General features: G+C 32.8%; 1 protein-coding gene across 5 annotated transcripts in view; it reads left to right on the top strand.

The window, feature by feature from the left end:
- Positions 1 to 19,110, top strand: part of RBPJ (recombination signal binding protein for immunoglobulin kappa J region) — a 100,921-nt gene that overhangs the window by 73,194 nt on the left and 8,617 nt on the right. For 4 of the 5 annotated variants that reach the window (XM_074274490.1, XM_074274491.1, XM_074274492.1 and 1 more), the window contains 4 exons: positions 11,289 to 11,454; positions 16,848 to 17,022; positions 17,497 to 17,634; positions 17,776 to 17,888. In XM_074274490.1, coding sequence (XP_074130591.1) covers positions 11,289 to 11,454; positions 16,848 to 17,022; positions 17,497 to 17,634; positions 17,776 to 17,888 — 592 coding nt within the window. Of the gene's footprint in view, positions 1 to 11,288; positions 11,455 to 14,467; positions 15,289 to 16,847; positions 17,023 to 17,496; positions 17,635 to 17,775; positions 17,889 to 19,110 lie in introns of those variants that run through there. The other variant, XM_074274495.1, reaches the window with a different exon arrangement.

Raw genomic sequence — 19,110 nt, forward strand, 5'->3', positions numbered from 1 at the left:
AATTGAAAGAATTAAAACAACAGTGAGAAAACAAAAATTTCATTCTTTGCAGATGATATAATGGTATGCTTTGAGAATCAACTAAAAAAACTACTTGAAATAATTAACAAAGTTGCAGGACATAACATAAAACCACCAGCATTTCTGTATATACCTAACAAAGCCCATCAGCAAGAGATAGAGAAATTCCATTAAAAGTACTGTAAACAGTATCAAATATTTTGGAGTCTACCTTCTAATCTTTTTATAGATGAGGAAAGTGGGACCCAGAGACAATTAAGTAATTGGCCCTGTCTCATAATGTAAACGACTAAGGATTCAAATCTAAAATTCAGAAACTAGCACTCATTTTCCACTATACCACACTCTAAAGCTCAGAATGAGTTGAATCTGACAAGAAAAGCTAAAGATAGGAAAAGATTCCTTTTCAAGCAATTATTTGAGGGGAAAAGGAGAATCAGGGAAGACATACTGCTTAGGGGGAAAAGATTAGGGTTAAATAAACAACAAAACAGAATAAGTAAGCTGTACTACCTTTTTTAATACAATTAAATTTTTCATTACATTTTAAGTTCCAAATTGTCTCCCTCCCTACCCCACACTAGAGAAGGCCACCATTTGGCATAGACTTATGAATACATGCAAAACCAAACTATGCATACTTTTTCAGTTCTTTTCTTGCTTCATGGATTCTTTGTAGTTAATTTGGGTGCTTATGATAGAGTAACTTGGTTGTTATCAATTATTTTTTAACAGTATTGGTATTTCTATATACAACATTCTCTTGCTTCTGCTTGTTTTGGTTTCATTTCAGATCTTTGTATGCTTTACTAGCTCATCATTCTTATAGCATGTAGTATTCATCACAAACACATCACAACTTGTAAAGCTGTTCCCCAGTTGAAGGACTCTCCCCACTTTCTAGTTCTTTGCCATCACAAAAAGGTGTTATAAACATTTTCCTTTTTCCATTTTTATGATCTCTTTGGGAAACAAACTTAACACTAAGTATTGCTGGGTTAGAGGGCATACACAATTTTACAACTCTGGGCATAATTCCAGATTGCTCTAAAATGGTTGGATCAGTTCACAGTTTCAGCAGGTGTATTAATGTCCTAGTTTTTCCATATCCCCATCAACATTTGTCATTTTCTCCTTCTGTCATTTTGGCCAGTCTGATAGGTATGAGAAATTATATCAAAGTTGATTTAATTTGCATTTCTCTAATCAATAATGATTTAGATCATTATTCTATATGATTATATATAGTTTTGATTTCTTCATCAAGAAATTGCCTGTTCATCAAAAAAAAAATGATTATTTATCAATTGGGCAATGACTCATATTCTTATAAATTTGACAAAATTTCTCTATGCATTTGAGATAAGACCTTTAACTGATCTATAAAGAATTTCCCCCAATTTTTTGTTTTCCTTCTAATTTTGGCTACATTGGTTTTATTCATACAAAAACTTTTATATTTAATGTAATCAAAATCATCCGTTTTACATCTCATAATAATATCTCTCTTGTTTATTTATAAATTCTTTTCCTGTCCATTAGTTTGATAGATAATGTATTTTATGTTCTTCTGATTTTCTTATGAGATCTTTATAGCTAGGTCATTTATTGATTTTGACTTTATCTTGGTGAATGGTATAAGATACCAGAATATACCCTGTTTCTGCCAGATTGCTTTCCAGTTTTACCAACAATTTTAACCAAATTGCGTACTCTTACTATAAAAGCTTAAGTTTTTTGCATTTATCAAATATAGAGTTATTATAATCTTTCAGTACAGCAAGTTGTGTATCTACTCAGTTCCATTGATCCACTTTCTGTTTCTTGGCCAATATCAGATAGTTTGGGTAATTATTGCTTTATAATACAGTTTAAAATCTGGCATTATTAAATTTCCTTCTTTTACATTTTTTTTTCATTAATTCCTTTGATATTCTTGACTAGGGTTTCTCACACTATGGCCCGCGGGCCAAATGCAGCCCACTAGGTTATGGTAAATGGGCTGAAAGTTTTTGTGTGAGTTTTTGTTTTTACTATGGTCCGGCCCTCCCACAGTCTGAGGGACAGTGAACTGGCCCCCTATTTAAAAAGTTTGAGGACCACTGTTCTTGACCTTTTGCTCTTCCAAATAAATTTTATTCTAGTTCAATAAAGTAATTTTTAAGTAATTTAATTTGAATGGCCTTGAATAGATTAGTCTAAATAGAATTATCATTTTTAAAAAATATTGGCTATGTTTCCCAACCATAAACAATGTTTCTCCAATTATTTAGATCTATTTGTATAAAAAATGTCTTATAATTATATTCATACAGTCCCTGAATTTGTCTTAGCAAGTAATATTTTGTACAATCTACAGCATTTTAAGTGGGGTATCTTTTACTATCTCTTCTTGCAAGGTTTAGTTGATGATATATAGAAATGCTAATGATTTAGGTGGCTTTATTTTATGTCCTATTACTCTGTTAAAATCATTAGTTGTTTCAACTAATTTTGTACTTGAACTCTAGAATTTTCTAAGTATATCATAATGTTATCTGCAATATAGTTTTGTTGCCTCCTTGCCTATTCTGATTGCTTCAATTTATTTTTCTTCTTTTATTGCTATTGCTTGTAATACAACTTGTAATACAACATTAAACAATACTGATAGCAATGCTTATTCTTGTTTTACTCTTGATCTTATTGGGAAGTTGTCTTCTAGTTTATCCCCATTACAGATAATGCTTGCTAATGGTTTTAGGTAAATGCTTCTTTTCATTTTAAGGAAAAAAATCCATTTAACCCTATGCTTTCAAGTGTTTTTCACAAAAACAAATGTGTTTTTGTCAAAAAAAAAGCCTTTTCTGCATCTATTGAAATAATCATATGGTTTTTAGTAGATTTTTAGTATTGATATAATCATTTATGTTAATAGTTTTTTTGTATTTTAAATCATCCCTGCATTCCTGGTATAAATCCCACTTTGTCACCATGTATATCTTTGTTGTACATTGTTGCAGTCTCCTGGCTAGTATTTTCATTTTGTATCCCCATTCATCAATTAAGTTATTCTTTAATTTTCTTTTTCTGTTTTTGTTTCCTAGTTTAAGTATTGGTACCATATTTGTTTCACAAAGTGAATTTGATAGAACTTCTTTGTTTATTAATCTAAATTACTTAGTTAACAGTTGGAATTAATTGATCTTTAAATATTTGGTAGGTTTCGTTTGTAAATCCATCTGCTCCTAAGTTTTTTTCTTAGGAAGCTCATTTATGGTCTGGTTGATTTCTTTTCTAAAATATATAATTTTTAAGATATTTTATTTCCTTTTTTCCTTAATTTATCTTATGTTCATTCAAGCAGATTATATTTTTGTAGACCCATTTCACGTAATTTGTTAAATTTATTGGCATATAACTGGTCATTATAATGCCTATTAATGTTTTGATTTCATCTTCATTAGTGATATATTCACTCTTCACTTTTGATATTTGTAATTTGGTTTTCTTCTCTTTATGTTAACCAACAATTTATCTCATAAAAATTAACTTTTAATTTTATTAACTCAATGATTTTCTTATTCAGTTTTATTTATCTCACCTTTAATTTCCAATTTGCTGTTTAATTGGGGATTTTTAATTTGCTCTTTTTTCTAGGTTTTTGTTTTGTTTTGTTTTTTTAATTGCTTACCCAATTCATTGATTTGTTCTTTCTTCATTTTATTGATGTAAGCATTTAAAGATATTATTTTTCCTCTGGTTAGTTTGTGCTGGATCCCATGGGATTCATTAATAGTTCAACTCATTATTTTGTGTTTTCCAAGGAAAATGATGTTTGGACTAGAAAAGGTAAAATGAAAATGAGTAATAGGGAATTTTTATATCCAGGTAAATTAAGTTAATAGGAAGAAAACACTTTGTTGTCCTTGAATTCAAATTATCCAACCTATTTGAATTACATCCCATGATATGAAAAGAACTGAAACATGCAAGTACGGAACTACATGAACTATGGAAAAGAAGAGAAAGAGAAAGTATTTCAGGATTGAAAAGGAGAATTGTTGGGTTCTAATTTCTGTATGTATAAAATATGGAATGAAATATGGTTCCTTAGGTTCCTTCCAAATGGGCCTCCATTGGGACAAGGGGATCCCTTTAATCCTCAATTATTCACTCTCCCACTAGCAAAGCCATTTTCCATGCCTTTTCATCCCTCCTCATCCCTCCCACAGCTTCCTTTCCCCCCACTCTCTCCACTGAGAAGGTTGTCATTCTATTTATTTATTTATTTTTTTGATTGAAGCAGCTCTTGCAAAGTTCTCTCTTTTCCTTTCCTTCTCATCTCATAAGCGTTCTACAATCATTTCCTTCATCCTTGTCGTACTTACAAAGTATCCCTTCTCTGTATCAAGGCAAATCTTTCTATATACTATTGTCTTTGGCAAAATGTTCCTTCTGTCATCCCTACTTTCTCACTTAATCCTCAGTCTCTTTCTGTTGGTTTCTTCCTTGTTGATAACAGTCACATTCATGTCTCCCCCATTATTTAAAAATAAAACAACCACCAGAGACACTCCTCACTTGAGCCATGTGGCTGGCCTTACTAGCTAAAAGGGCTATTTACCCCCCGTTTTGTGGTTATCATCCTTAAGAAGATCATGTATATTTGGAACTTTTACATCCTTAACTCTCTCTCCTCCTAACTCGATCATCTGGCTTCTAACCTTGTTCCACTGAAACTGCTTTCCCAAAGTTAGTCATTCTTATTAGCGAGTCTGGTGACTCTTTTTGGCCCTTCTTGACCCTTCTGCAGATTCCGACACTGTCACGCATTTCCACATTGTTTCTTCTCTTTCTAGCTTTTTGTTACATTGATTTTTCCTGGTATCTCTGGGTATTCCTCCAAGGCCCTTTCATGGGCCCCGTTCTGTTTTGCTTCATGAACTTGTGGTTCAAGATCTAAAAGCTTACAGGATCATCTCTGCAGATAATTGTCAGACATTTTTGTCCAGTCCATATCTCTTTCCTCACATCTCCAACTGCCTTTTACACACCTCAAGTTACATATCCCATAGGTAACAAACTCACTAAGTTTAAAACTGAATTCATTAACTACCCTCACCTTGCTCCCCTCCCCCCCAAAGTTGTCTTCCCTTCTGAAGTTCCATGTTAGTGATGAGAGCACCATTGTGCTCTCGGTCACCCAGGCTGACAAGCTGGCTCTCTGCTCTCCCCCGTCCAGTGCAGGCCTGTGGATTTCTGTCTCTTCTGATGCTCCTCCACTCTGGCAAAGGCCTCGACTATCACAGTCACTGTTTCCTTGTCTCTGATCTCTCCAGTCCTGTCCTTCCTACACTCACCTGCCAGATTGTCTGATGCTAAGACTGCCCCCTCCTCTGTTACAGTAAATCCCAGCAGTTCTTGCTACTGCTCACACACAGTACTTCTCTACCCGGAATTAGGAGCACTTGTAGAAGGTACTCAAGGGGATTTCATTGAAGATATAGTCTATGGAAGAATTAGTGAGAGTAATTACTATATTCACCCCCAGGATATGAGAAAATGCCTGTTTCACTAGTTTCTGGAAGAAAATTCAGTGACCTCTGTGTAGACTATCTTTAGAATACCCAAGAGGAGGAGAAAAGATCCTGAATTTTCTCCAAAATATCCTTCTTCCCAGCTGATTCAGTTTCAAAATGGTTCTAACCGGCCGCCTGCGGCTCCTGAAACTTGAAAACATAACTGAAAATGGCTTCTCACTCCTGGGCATGTTGACTTTGTTGAAAGACCTCTGGGTCAAGTTATAGTCTTAGGTACTTGTTCTCCTTCCCAGGACTCCTCAGTGCTCTGTGACGTTAGAATCTTGTGCAACATGTAAAGCAGGGCAGTTGTCTGTTAGTGTGAGCCCTGTACAAGCTTGCACGGCACCTCCTGCTCCATCACTGCCCATGCCCTGCTATAGCTTTGCAGATCAGCTCTTTAGCTCGTCCTCTGGACTTATCTTCTTCAGTGTCTTAATGCTCCCCCTGTGACCATATGCCTTCCTCCCTATTTTGTGCCAGCAAACAATACCACTATTAGGTGGAATGAAAGAAAGGTGAGAATGAAGGCTCCCTTAGCAGAGTTTGCCCGATGCAGGAACACTCGATAAAGAGACAGGGCTGGGGTCACCATGGGGGTCCAAAGGAGAGGGGACTGGTATCTATTTTAGTTTCCCCCCAGGTTGGACCAGGAGTCGAATCTGGCAAAAAGTTAACAGTAACTGAAAGTTATTAACTAATAAAAGCTAATAGACTATGTGGGAAGTCTATCTTTGGTTAATTGGCCATCAAAGGGGAAAGTAAAAATAACTAATAGGATTTTATGAGGAAATTACCAGAGATCTCAGGAGGAGAAAATTGAATTGGAATCCTTGAGTCCAGGCAAATAGATCAGCAGGGAACATATTCTTGATAGAAGGGAAGACGATCTCCAAGATATCTAATGGAATCCAGACGTCTCTGAATAAGAATTGCAAGACAAACTAAACCGAGTCAAATTGAGTGAAGCAGAGATCTCTGTTAAATTTCCAAGATAACATGAATATAATTTTTATACCTCAACCAAAGAAGGATAAAGCAAATAAAAACTATAGTGGTACCATTAATATATAATCTAGAAAAGCATACAAAATGCTTTTATAAATTTTACGACAAATTATTACTTTTAGAAATAAGGGAGACATACAGATACCTTAACTCAACAGATGATAATAAAATGTTATAAAGTTGTTTAAAATGAGTTACATATTAATAACCATATAAAAGAATGTGCCAGACCAATACTCATAAATAGAAATGCAAATCAAAACTTTTGCTTCACATCCAGCAAATTGGCAAAAGTGACAGTTGTCCAGGAATTATGGGAAGATAGTAACACTATTTTTTGGTTAGTGCACTTGTGATTAAGTATGACTTTTATGGAAAACACAGAATTGTGCAAATATAATTACTACCCTGTGCCTACCCTTTGTGATACTGTTTAGTCAAAGAGCATTTCTTGACACCATGTGTCTTTCTGAACCTAAATTGTAATCCATTTCAATATTTTAGGTTTTTAAAAAATTAATTCTTTAGAAATAAAGGAATTGCTAAAATTGTCTGCTATAAATTAAATCTAAATTGTGTGTTTATCGCCACCTAGTGGAAAAGTAGCACTGGTTTTTAATAGTTTGACAGCTAAATAAAAGCAAAATTATTTGTGTCTTCAAATCTCTCGATTTGTATTTTGCAACTTCATAACTTCATGTCTTTATTAAAGACATATTAGATTATCAGTAGTTTTAGCTGAAATATATATGGCACTTTATTACACAGATTTTTTGAGGGACGTTATGATATAGTGGTCAAAAGTCTAGCAAATTTAGTGTGAATAGACTTGAATTCAGATCCCAGCTGAAATCCTTTTCAAGCTGTACAGCAAGGCTTTTTTAAGCCACAGTTTCCTTAGTGGACTAGTAATACTTGCATTACTTACCCCATAGGATTGTTGTGGGGGGAAAGCATTTTTTTTTAATTGGTATGTTTATTCTGCTTTCATTTATTTTAAGGTTTATAGAACAATTTCACATAAAATCTGGTACAAAGTTATAAGTAATTATGGTATTAAAAGCAGCAGGATTTCCATTCAACTTATTGGGATCTATCAAACTTTCTATTTTCATACTCTTTATCTTAGTCTTTTAGAGTTATCATTGCACCTTTTTTCCAGATATTCATACAATTAAGTAAATTTGCTTATTAAAATGATTAGTTGTATTTGAATGATTTCTTTTAGTGTTGGATCTGTTGACATATTGAAGTGTTACTCTTATTTTACACTTATAATTTGCAGATCTGTAACATTACTGATTGATTAAAAAAAACAACAACACTATCTCTAGATGATTGATGACTTTGCCCTTAATCTTTAAACCCCTTGATACTAGAACTGAAAAAGCCCATCTTGCTGTTGAATTTCTTCTATAGCAGGCTCAGGATACCTCTTAGAGCTGTAAACTAAAACTGACTTAATGATTGAAATATTTGGAATCATTCCCAACCCAACTCAAACCTATGAGGCATTTGTCCAAATCTGAAATGACCTGAGATTGTTTCTATCCTAGCCTCGACTTTTATCCTGAATGAAAAGTAGGTTAGGGAACCCTCCTCCCCCATTTGTTAAATTACTTTTTATAGTCAATGTACATTGGAAAAAATTTTATTTTCAAAATTTTAATGATTATTAGGTGATTAATATTTATGTTTATATCCTGATTGGCTTTCAAGCTGGCCCTGGGGATTGACTAAGTATTTGATAATTGGTAATAGTTGTTAAATGAATCAATAATAAAATTGTTGTTTGGTAAATTTTAGAGACTAAGGGTATCTACATTTTTGTATCTGGATATATTTTATTCTATCAAATGTATTGGGGTTGGTTTTTTCGGTAAAAGTTGTCTTAATTTGCAATTCTCTAATCAGTAGTGAGTTAGAGCATTTTTTTTTTTCATATGACTAGAAATAGCTTTAATGTCTTCAGCTGAAAATTGTCTTTTCATATCCTTTAACGATTTATCAATTGATGAACTCTAGACCTTTTTTCATTTCATTGCTTTTTGCTATCTTAAATTGATTATACTGTCTCTAACTTTCTGCCTTCTTCACCTACAGTGTTTTACATACGAATTTGTATTTTAAGCTGTTATTAATCTTGGCTGCTCTGTCTCTGCACCTGGCAAAGGGATTGAGTATTAGCTGACTAAGACAATTTCCTTCTTTTTTGGGCCCACTTTGTTGCAGTCAGTTGAACTTTATTAGGAAATACTGATAATCAGAGGTGTTTTTTGTTTTTTTCCTTTCCCTTTTTCATTATCAGTGAGTCAAACTAGTGTTACAAATGCTTACAGAGGTTGATTCTCATCTAAAGATAATATTTTTTTTCAAATTTGATACTGATTTTCACTTTGGACAAGTAGGGAGGGAACAAGTATTTAGTAATTCTCTACTGTGTGAGAGGCAGTATGTGGTTTTCTTTTCTTTTCTTTTTCTTTTTTTTTTTTTTTTAACAAATATTATTGCATTTTTACTATTCAGTTTTCTAATTGTTTCTATATATCTCATTCTGGAGAGCAGAATCCAGAACAAATTATAGGGATTGAAAAGAAACAAATTTCACCTTGGGCTTAGAAGTACTTATTTACTGTAGAGCTGTCCAAAAGTAGAATGTCCTTTCCCAAGAAATCTTTGGAGGTTTTCAGACAGGTTCTAAACAATCACTTCTTGGGATATATATGAGTAGAACTCATGTATGAGTGGAACTCAATGACTCCCAAATTCCCTTATGGCTCTCAGACTCTGTGCTTCTTAATCCGTGGGCATGAGGCTTTTAAATAGTCTGTTAGTATTTACCCTTTAATGCATTCCAGTTCTGAGCCATATGTACTGTTATTTTTCATCTCTCTCCTATGTTTGTTTGCTTTGAAGTTGCTGAGAATCAAAATATATATTGACTTGGTTTGGAAAATCTAGGGAAAATTCTTATAACTTTTTACCTTCTCCTCCTTTTCTAAAACAGTTCTACAGTGATCTTTTCACGCATGGTCCTCATGAACTCTGCAAAAAGGGATAACCAAACGTTGTTGTCTTGTTCTTTTTATCTGAAGAATATCATTTTTTATATTTCATTTCTCCTAATGGTATATCAATTTGTATTATATTGAACAAAAAACCTCATATATGGAGTACATGCAGTGTGATATTTGTAGAATTATCAACTATGATAGTCATGCTCAAATGCCTTCCAGTAATTTAAAAACAATATTTTAATTGAAATTATAATTAGGCTATTTGCTATTAGAAAATTCAAGTTGGAATCACCTGTGTTTGTTTTAATGTATTAAATCTGCTTTAATCCTCACCTTTGGATAGGCTGAGTCACATCATTTTATAAATAGGATATTGCATGAAAAGGATTCCCCCCTCCAACCCCCCCCAAAAAAATACAACAGAGGTTAAAATCATGAGATTATTAAATAGCTATTTTCTATTATTTATTTAATAAGTTAGTAATCATAACATAAATATGAAAAGAAATATTCCACACCATTGAAGTAGAGATAGTTACCTTTAGTTAGAAAGGTATTAAGTTGACCAACTTAATCAAGTACCAAGCTTAATGAAATGTTTTAAAATAAAAAGAAAACTATAGTAGATGTTAATGTAATTATGACAAAACACTATCATATTCATATATATAATATACATAATTTCTTTATTAAGACCCTAAAAATTGTCAAACAGCCCTGCCATTCACATGATCAGTTCTTGATGACACCAAATTAAGTAGTCAGAGTTATAGCACTTTTTATAGTACATTATTTTTCAGTCTGGCATATAGTAAGCACATTATAAATAATTGCTGATTGACTTTTTTTTTAAGTCACTCCTTTCTGTAGCAGATAAAAGAAGGCAGCTATCACTCATTGGAAGCTTTTTTTGAGCTTCTGTCAAATTTACCCTTTTATTCCTTCTTGATGTTAGCAAAGACGGTTTCTGTCTTAGGACCATATTCTTAAGTATTTCATGAGAACATCCCTGCCAGCGTACCTGTTTGGTGTCTATTGAGAAAAGTCTCCAACCTGATCAATCTTATGTCAGCCTCCTCTTTCTACTGTGCTTTGTATACACTTTGGAATACAAATCTTGTGCTTTGTGGAATTGGCTCTGCCCAGCGCTCGGGCTCCCATTATGTGTTTAAGGCCCAGGATCACTTCTACACTCTGAAGGGAGTATTGTAGTGTCATGTAGTGAAATCTTATCAATAAACCTCAAAAATAGATGTATACCAGAAGATTGATTATAATATTATATTGTGGGTACACTCCATGAATGTGTTATGTAGCTAATTTCTTATAATAAAATCTTCTTGCAGCAAAGACTGTTTAGATGAAGACTAAAATACATCAACTGATGTGTTAGGTCCCAATAAATAAAGCCAAATTATATTTGATTAGCTTTACCAGTGTACTCTGTGTGCAAGTATGTATAATCAAATTGTCTTGTCCTAAAGAATCTATAGATTGTTTGAATGATACCTAACTCAAACATACATGTTTACTTCACTTTTTACAAACCCAAGAGATAGATGAAAGCACGTCAGTTTGAGTATGTGAAGATTCCTTTTCATGAGGTTCAGTTATGTCTCATTTATTGACAATTTTAAATTTAAATGTTTTCATATAGCTCACTTTTGGTTTTTGTCTTCAGGTTTTTCTGTCCTCCTCCTTGTGTATATCTTATGGGCAGTGGATGGAAGAAAAAAAAAGAGCAAATGGAACGTGATGGTTCTTCTGAACAAGAATCTCAGCCATGTGCATTTATTGGAATAGGAAATAGCGACCAAGAAATGCAGCAGTTGAACTTGGAAGGAAAGGTATAGTAAGACATGTACATATATTTGTATGAGGGGCATTATGGCATCAATTCATTTAACTTGGAGGATGACAATTATAGGTATCAGAATTCTTTCTGTACTAGAAAAATTAACCAAATACTTGTCAGAATTTGAATGGTCTGTGTTAAGCTACTAGTGTATATATAAGGGGCTAAGTCTTGAGGTCTCTGTTGGCTTATACTGGACATATATGTTGGACATACGCTGAGGTTATCAGGAAGGTGACAGAACTCACTGGGTCAGGGAATTTGTGATTTCTGATTAAAGCCATTAACAATGTATTATGAGTTAGCAATTGTAGAATGTTTAGTTTAATTGTTAATTTTCCATCAGCTTTTTTGGAGCATAATCATAATTTATAGAAACAAATACTAATCTCTTTGCAGGAAAAACTCTCCAATAAATTCTGAACGATTCACATTTCTAAGCTAAACATATTAGAAAAAAAGTGTTTGTCTTATATATAGAACAAAATAATGCTAGGCATAGGAGAAAAACTTTGTTCAAAAACTGTTTTTGAAAAGCTTTATTTCAAAACTTTTTTGTGATAATAGTTAAATTTCTTTCTTTAGCAAATTATTCCATTAGCTAGTTGACCTTACTTTCAAACACATTGTGTTAATGTCTAACTTAATTCTTTCTTCTTTTATATTCAGGAAATAACTAACTCTTTACTTCTAACAATCTTAATAGTTTTTTTTGGTTCATTTTTTTATTAGCTATTCAAATGTTAATTTCTCCCATTTAGCTTTAAATGTAATAGAAGTTTTACTTGTATTGCTGCTTAAGCTTTTGCTTTTCATTTTTTTAACTACTCTGAACTCCTTTTAAAATAGTTCATTTTAAATTAGATAGTATATAACCAAATGCAACTTAACGACATCAAACAGATGTTAAAGAAAAAAAAATCTACTAAATCTCACAATGAAAATTGAACACATTGCAAGTTAACCATCCTTTTTTTTTTTTTTCTCTCCTCAATGAGCCTTAGAATGTGTATCTACCTGACTTTGACTATATAGTTTTAAATCAAGTCCAAGTTAAATCCCACATCAGTGAGTTCTCTTGGCACTGTACACACTTTCCTTTGTATTCCCAACCAATTCAATGTCTCCAATGTATTTCTAAGATTTGATTTTTTTTTTATGTAGAGAAATGTAATTTTAATTTACTGTGAAAAGTTTTTACTAATTTAGCAAAGTAAATACTTTTAAAAGTATGTGTCTTAGAGTGGATTAATTTTTTTGTTTGATTTACCTATAGCTGCTCAAGATGTGTTTGAGTGGTGCAATTAGAAACCACCCTTAGAGATAGTGAAACAGCTAAGTGACACAAATGGCTGGGAGCCAAGAACTCCAGCTCCTCGGTCATTCCCGGGCTGGCTGACCAATTAACACCATTATCCATCTTGGGGACCCTCACCTTCCAGAGCTGCTCTCTGGCACTTGCTTTGCCCCAGAAGGAGACAGGGAGGTTCTTATGCTTTCTTCCCTGAGACTTCGATATGAGTGAATCCCTGGTCCTTGTGCAGTTTCCCACAGCACGTCCTCCCAAAGCTCTCAGTCTTTCACAGTAGAACAGAAACAAGAGGTAGAAGCTCTGTGTGTCCTGGTCTAGGTGCTCAGCATACTCTGACCCACACGAAATGTTATTTGTGAAACGATTATCCAGATTACTTCTTTACAACCATTATTTGAATAAAAATCATCCTAGGAGAATATTTAATAACTGATAACATGGCATTGGAAAGTATGATGAAACGGTTTGTTGCTTAGCAGTTCCTGAGATAGCTACATTCCCTGTTGTTCATTATAAGTGATAAATGAAGTGACAGGAGGTTAATGAAGAGCAAGGAAAAAACGTGACTAACATTTATTTAGGAAAAGAAATTAAAATAAAGCAAACATTTGATTCTGACAGTAAAAAAAGATTCAGAGAAAATAATATTTACCATTGCTCCATCCATAGTCATACTTTGAATATATACTTATATTTTGTGTACCAAAAGGTGTAATTAATCACAAATTTATAAAGAACTAACTTTTAGATCATAGTTTTGTGTTTTTAATTGACTTTGAAAGGTACGATGTAAGATACTGTGGGAAGGTGGAAAGAACACTGCTTAGATCTAGTTTCAAATTTTGATTTAGCTGTGTGACTGCTAAACCTGACTTCCATGTTCTGTAAATATGGATAGTAATACTTAATATTTAAAACAGCAGGCTGTTCTAAAGAATTCATTATATGTTAATACTGACAAAGTGTTATATGTTATAGTTAATGGTTTTCTGGATACAAGGTTTACAGAAACCTATACTTCATAGGAAAGTCAAGTAGAACTTTTTATATGCCACCCGAAGAGAAGGCAGTTTTTCAAAGAAAGAGATATTATGCATTTTCTTGTGCTTCGTGATGTAAAGAAATGGTTGGTCAGCATGAATTGATCTTTGTATAATAAACTCTTCAACCCTACCATCTTTAGAATCACCACCACTTTTCTTATTTCTTTGTTTATGTGGAGACTATTTTACAAAGCCACTTCTTTTGAAGTTTTTAATATAAAAAGATTAACAGAAGCATAGTGACTTATCTAAAGATTGTTTGCATCTGAACTTTATCAAACAAAATGAGACAAGCAAGGTACGAATAGTAGAATGTTCAACAGTGAAAGAATTAGTTCTTTGTAATGGCATTTTGTTTCTTCCCACATTAAGGGCAATACCATTTACGTATTGTCAAAATACTTTTCCCCAATTGTTTCTTATATAAATGAATTTAGAATAAGCTAATTCATGAATTTCATATCTAAATTATTAGTATTCTTATTTTCATCTGTTTTGTACTTTATTTTCTATATTTCCTTTGCTAGTATTATCTTAGGTCCTTTACCCAGAAAAAAATCAATTTTTATATTTATAGTTTTATTCAGATGAGTTGTTTCTCCTCCTTTTTTGCCTTGGCAACTTTTTCTTTCCTTCATTGTCTTTTAATATCCTTTTTGGAAATGAACTAAATATTTTTACACTTCTCTTTTAGGGAAATTGTCACCTGCAGTATTTTTGTTTTAGAGCTACTTCAGCTAAATTAAGCAACATCTTACGCTGAAATAAATATGCTTCTTAGTTTCCAGCTTTTACAAAGACAACATTTTTATGGTTAAAGTAACTTTTTGGGGTTTTTCTCTTATGGGAATTTGAGAAGTTTGCATTCATTATATCCCAATTACTTATAGCTTTTAACCAACCCTTTGCTAGCAGTAAGTATTGTAGTTCTAGTAAAATTTCTAAAAGTCTGTCTTGATGGATTGAAACAATTAAATTTCAAATTTTCCATGAGAATGACCTTTGGATGCTTTGATTATATTTATAAGACAAAATCTCTTGTTTGCCTCTAGTTCTTATGATCAGATATCCCATATACTTTTTTCCTTTTGTGTTTGCTAACCAATGTTTTATCATGACATCTTAACTTGTCCTTAATATATGATGCTAAACTTCCCTACTTCCTCCTTTCCTGTTTAGATTGTATACAACTATCCTCTCCATCCCAAATTAAGCTATTCCTATTAGAATGTAACTGCCTTAATTTAGCTACACTTAGTGTTTGCTCCCTGCATTAGTATATGTACACTTTTAGTACATTAATTTTCATTTTCATAGACCTCGTCTTATGTTGCAGAACAATTCCATAGTTTAGGCTAATTTGACCTACTATGCTGTCACTTTAAAAGTATGGCGGACCCATGGCTCCTGCCACAACAGCTTACAGATGCCATCTTTGAGCGCTTGGAGATCCTTGGATGAAAGGCGCTATGTGAGTGCAAAGTACTATTTTTTTTTTGTTTGTTTGTTTATTTTTATTACTATTAGCTTCATCTTAAATTTGCTGTCTGCAGAGCAAATCTTCACCAAGCTTTTAAGGCTCTTTTGAATCCTAAAAAACCTCATCATATATAAAAAAGAAATTCAAGATGGCAACCAAACCTCTATTTTTAAATATTTCTGCTACTGAAAAATCTTGAGATAAACCTGCAATATTTTTGTTCTGCTACTAAGGCAGTACATCTAGTTAGCAAAGTGAATTAAAACAGACAAAAAAAATTTGAGGTTTACCATCCACTTCCTAAATTATTCTGTTACCAAAACAAACAAATTGGATAAAATCACATCAACTCGACCTTAGATTTAATCTTAGAATAAAATAAAATAAATGTGATGAAATCAAAGTAAGCCAAATTAAAATATACCTATTTAAGAAATGCGACATTGTTACATAAAACTTTTTTTCACATTTGAGGATTTTACCAAGAAAAAAATCAAGAAGATATAACAGTTTCTTTCTTTCATATAACCCCTTTATGTTTATGTTTCCCCATTTAAAAGTTAAGAGGTAATGAATGATTTGTCTTTCTCCTTAGTTCCTAAAGAAGTTGCACATCTAAAATTGTAAAAATGAAAATTCAGTGAGGTCTTAAAATAGCAACAAATAAAATTTTTTATAAAATGCTAGATATTATGCCAGTTCGGAGTTCCTTTTTAGTTGTTAGCTTTTTGGTAATTTGGTAGACAATTATATACAATAGTATTGTAGTAGGTTGAATGATTTTTCAACCCAGCATATCAAAATAAGTGCCACGTTGCAGTTCAGGTTCATTAAATGCCCCTTTCTCTGGTGATAGACTAGGCAACCTTTATATAGAACTTCAAGGTTTTCGAAGCATTTGACATTTATTATTCTCAGTGAAACAAGGTTAGTTTCCTATTAGTCGTGGTTCTCCATTATTTTCAGTGGATATAGTCTCTCTCTATATATATACTTAAAACCTTTTAAAAACTATATAATTTAATGACACAATTAGTGAAGTGTCCTTTCCATAAACTTATTTGATATTTACTTATAAAGAAAAATAAAGCAAATACACATCAAAGTACATTTTATATACTACTTTTTAAAAAGACCACTACTAAAATCTTATTATAAAAGTAGTTTTCCCTTTTTCTTTTGTAAAAAGACCATCATGGACTTTTAAGTTTAAATGTCTTCTGACTGAACTACTATAGCCATTTTTAAAGCCATTTTAAAAGATTTAGTGGTATTATCAGCAAGGCAAGGCTAACTTTTTTGAATATTAAAGCTAAAAAGGGAAATCAATACAAAACTTAAGACTTAGTAGTGAAGAGTTTTTGCCAATTTTCTAGGAGGCAATTTCAGTTTGAAACTTAACTTTTTTTATTTGGACACTAATGTTTATAAGATGATACTCAGTGAACTATCACAAATCTTAAAACATTACTCAGCCTAGCAATGGCCATTCTAAATTGTTGATAGCACATTGTTATAGTTTTGGTGCAATTAAATATTTCTTTCCACAGAATTATTGCACAGCCAAAACACTGTATATATCTGACTCAGACAAGCGAAAACATTTCATGTTATCTGTAAAAATGTTCTATGGCAACAGTGACGACATTGGTGTGTTCCTCAGTAAACGGATCAAAGTCATCTCCAAACCTTCTAAAAAGAAGCAATCGTTGAAAAATGCTGACTGTAAGTACTATTGAATTTGACAATTTACTTTACTGGTAATTAGGCATAATATTCACATTGAAGATGAAAGAAGGAAGCTTATTCTCATGTTTATGATCTTATTTTCCATTAAATGAGGAAGAAATACCTTGTATATAATAAGCAATTATTGAATTGCTTTCAATTTTTAAGTGAAATTTAGGAGCTACATCTAGCTCCTTTTTTAATGTCAACATCAGATGTTCTTGTTCTGTAAATGACTGATGAGTTTTTCATTTTGGATTGATAGATTTCCATAAAACCTATTTTCAAGAATCATAAAAACTAGAAAATCATTTCACTTTCTGAACATTTGTACAGAAACCATTTACTCATAAATAAATACTCATAAATAACAAAAGACTTAAATATATAGGGTATATCTTAAATGTATAGGATAAATATATAGAATATAAATGCCAACAAGACATAATAATAGAAAATGTTTTCTCTCAGTGTGCATAGCTTCAGGAACAAAAGTGGCATTATTTAATCGGCTTCGATCACAGACAGTCAGCACCAGATATTTACATGTAGAAGGAGGGAATTTCCATGCCAGTTCACAACAGTGGGGAGCATTTTATATTCATCTCTGTAAGTATAAACATCTTTTCAGTATTTTTCATTTTGAACATTGTAATTCCTTTTAAAAAATATTAAAATCAAACACTGAGTATAATCTTCATAAGCATTTGATGCATTCTAACATGGCAGAATTTGATTTGTTTTCTACAGTGGATGATGATGAATCAGAAGGAGAAGAATTCACAGTGAGAGACGGCTATATCCATTATGGACAGACTGTCAAACTTGTGTGTTCAGTTACAGGCATGGCACTCCCAAGATTGGTAGAGTTCCACTTTTACTTTAGTAATATATAAACTAAGTCATTTTTGCAGCAAACAAATGACCAAATTACAATTGTGTTGCCACATGGAATATATTAGTTACATGCTTTGATAAGAATACAGTTGTAAAATAATCATAGAAGTGATTTTTATGGACTTTGTAATGGATACATATGGTATTTTTTCATAGATAACTTTTTTCTGTTTTATTGTGAGTGAATGGCTAAATCGTTCAGCAGAGGGCACTATAAATTGCATTTAGAAAGCCCCAGCTTAACTGTAAATGCTTCATTCTACCCTGTATTTTGAGCCTAAATATTTTCTTTGAGGATTGGTATTCCAGATATGCAAAAATATAGGAATTCCAGTTAGGTCTGAAAACATATTTTACCAGGCCACCCTCAGGAAATAGATTGTTTTAAAATAAAATTTACTTTTCTGCTAACAATATTCAATTCAACCAATTCAAATCAGGAAACATTTGCCTGTGCTTTTAAAAACATACTGATGGTTCTAGAGGAAATGATGGCAAACCTGATACTCTGACACCTCTCAAGAGCCCCTTATTGTAGCCTCTGTGCCCAGCACTTAGCTCCTTATGTGTTTTTAATCAATGCTTGTTGAAGCAGTGGACATGAGGTTAACTTCATTTTCAAATCTTATGATGTACTGATTAGTGAGATTAAAGCATTTTGCCCCTACTTCTTTGTCCCTTATCTCTCCCAGTACCTCATTATAGTATGGAGTCCTTGAAGCCCAGCATGTGGAAACCTAAGTTCTGGCGAGTCTTAGCAGGCTAGGCTGAACAAGCTTGGCTTGGAGGCCTGTCTGCACATGATCATCAGCTATAGAAAGATGGAGTTGGATAGGCTGGCTAGCAGCAAATTGGATGCCAAGGGGTTCAATAGGGCCAGTGTCCAACTCATTGGTACTATTCTCCAAGGCCTGGGTGATTGCAGTGGGGATTGTGGAGGAAGGAAGTCATAGGTCCTTGAAATATTGAAATAGGCATTATTACTATTACTAGCCCTAGCTAAGTCATAATTCCAATTGAGAAGTCAAGTAGTAATTTGTTTCATTAGTAAAAGGCTTCATTAGGAAGGAAAACTTTAAATTAGAGAAATTACATTTCTTAGGCAAAAAAAAAAAATTGCTTTCCAGATGTTTTCACATCTGGGGCCAAATACACACAGACACACATATACATAGGCACATCTATACA

Source organism: Sminthopsis crassicaudata, chromosome 6, assembly GCF_048593235.1.
Source record: "Sminthopsis crassicaudata isolate SCR6 chromosome 6, ASM4859323v1, whole genome shotgun sequence".
Taxonomy (NCBI): domain Eukaryota; kingdom Metazoa; phylum Chordata; class Mammalia; order Dasyuromorphia; family Dasyuridae; genus Sminthopsis; species Sminthopsis crassicaudata.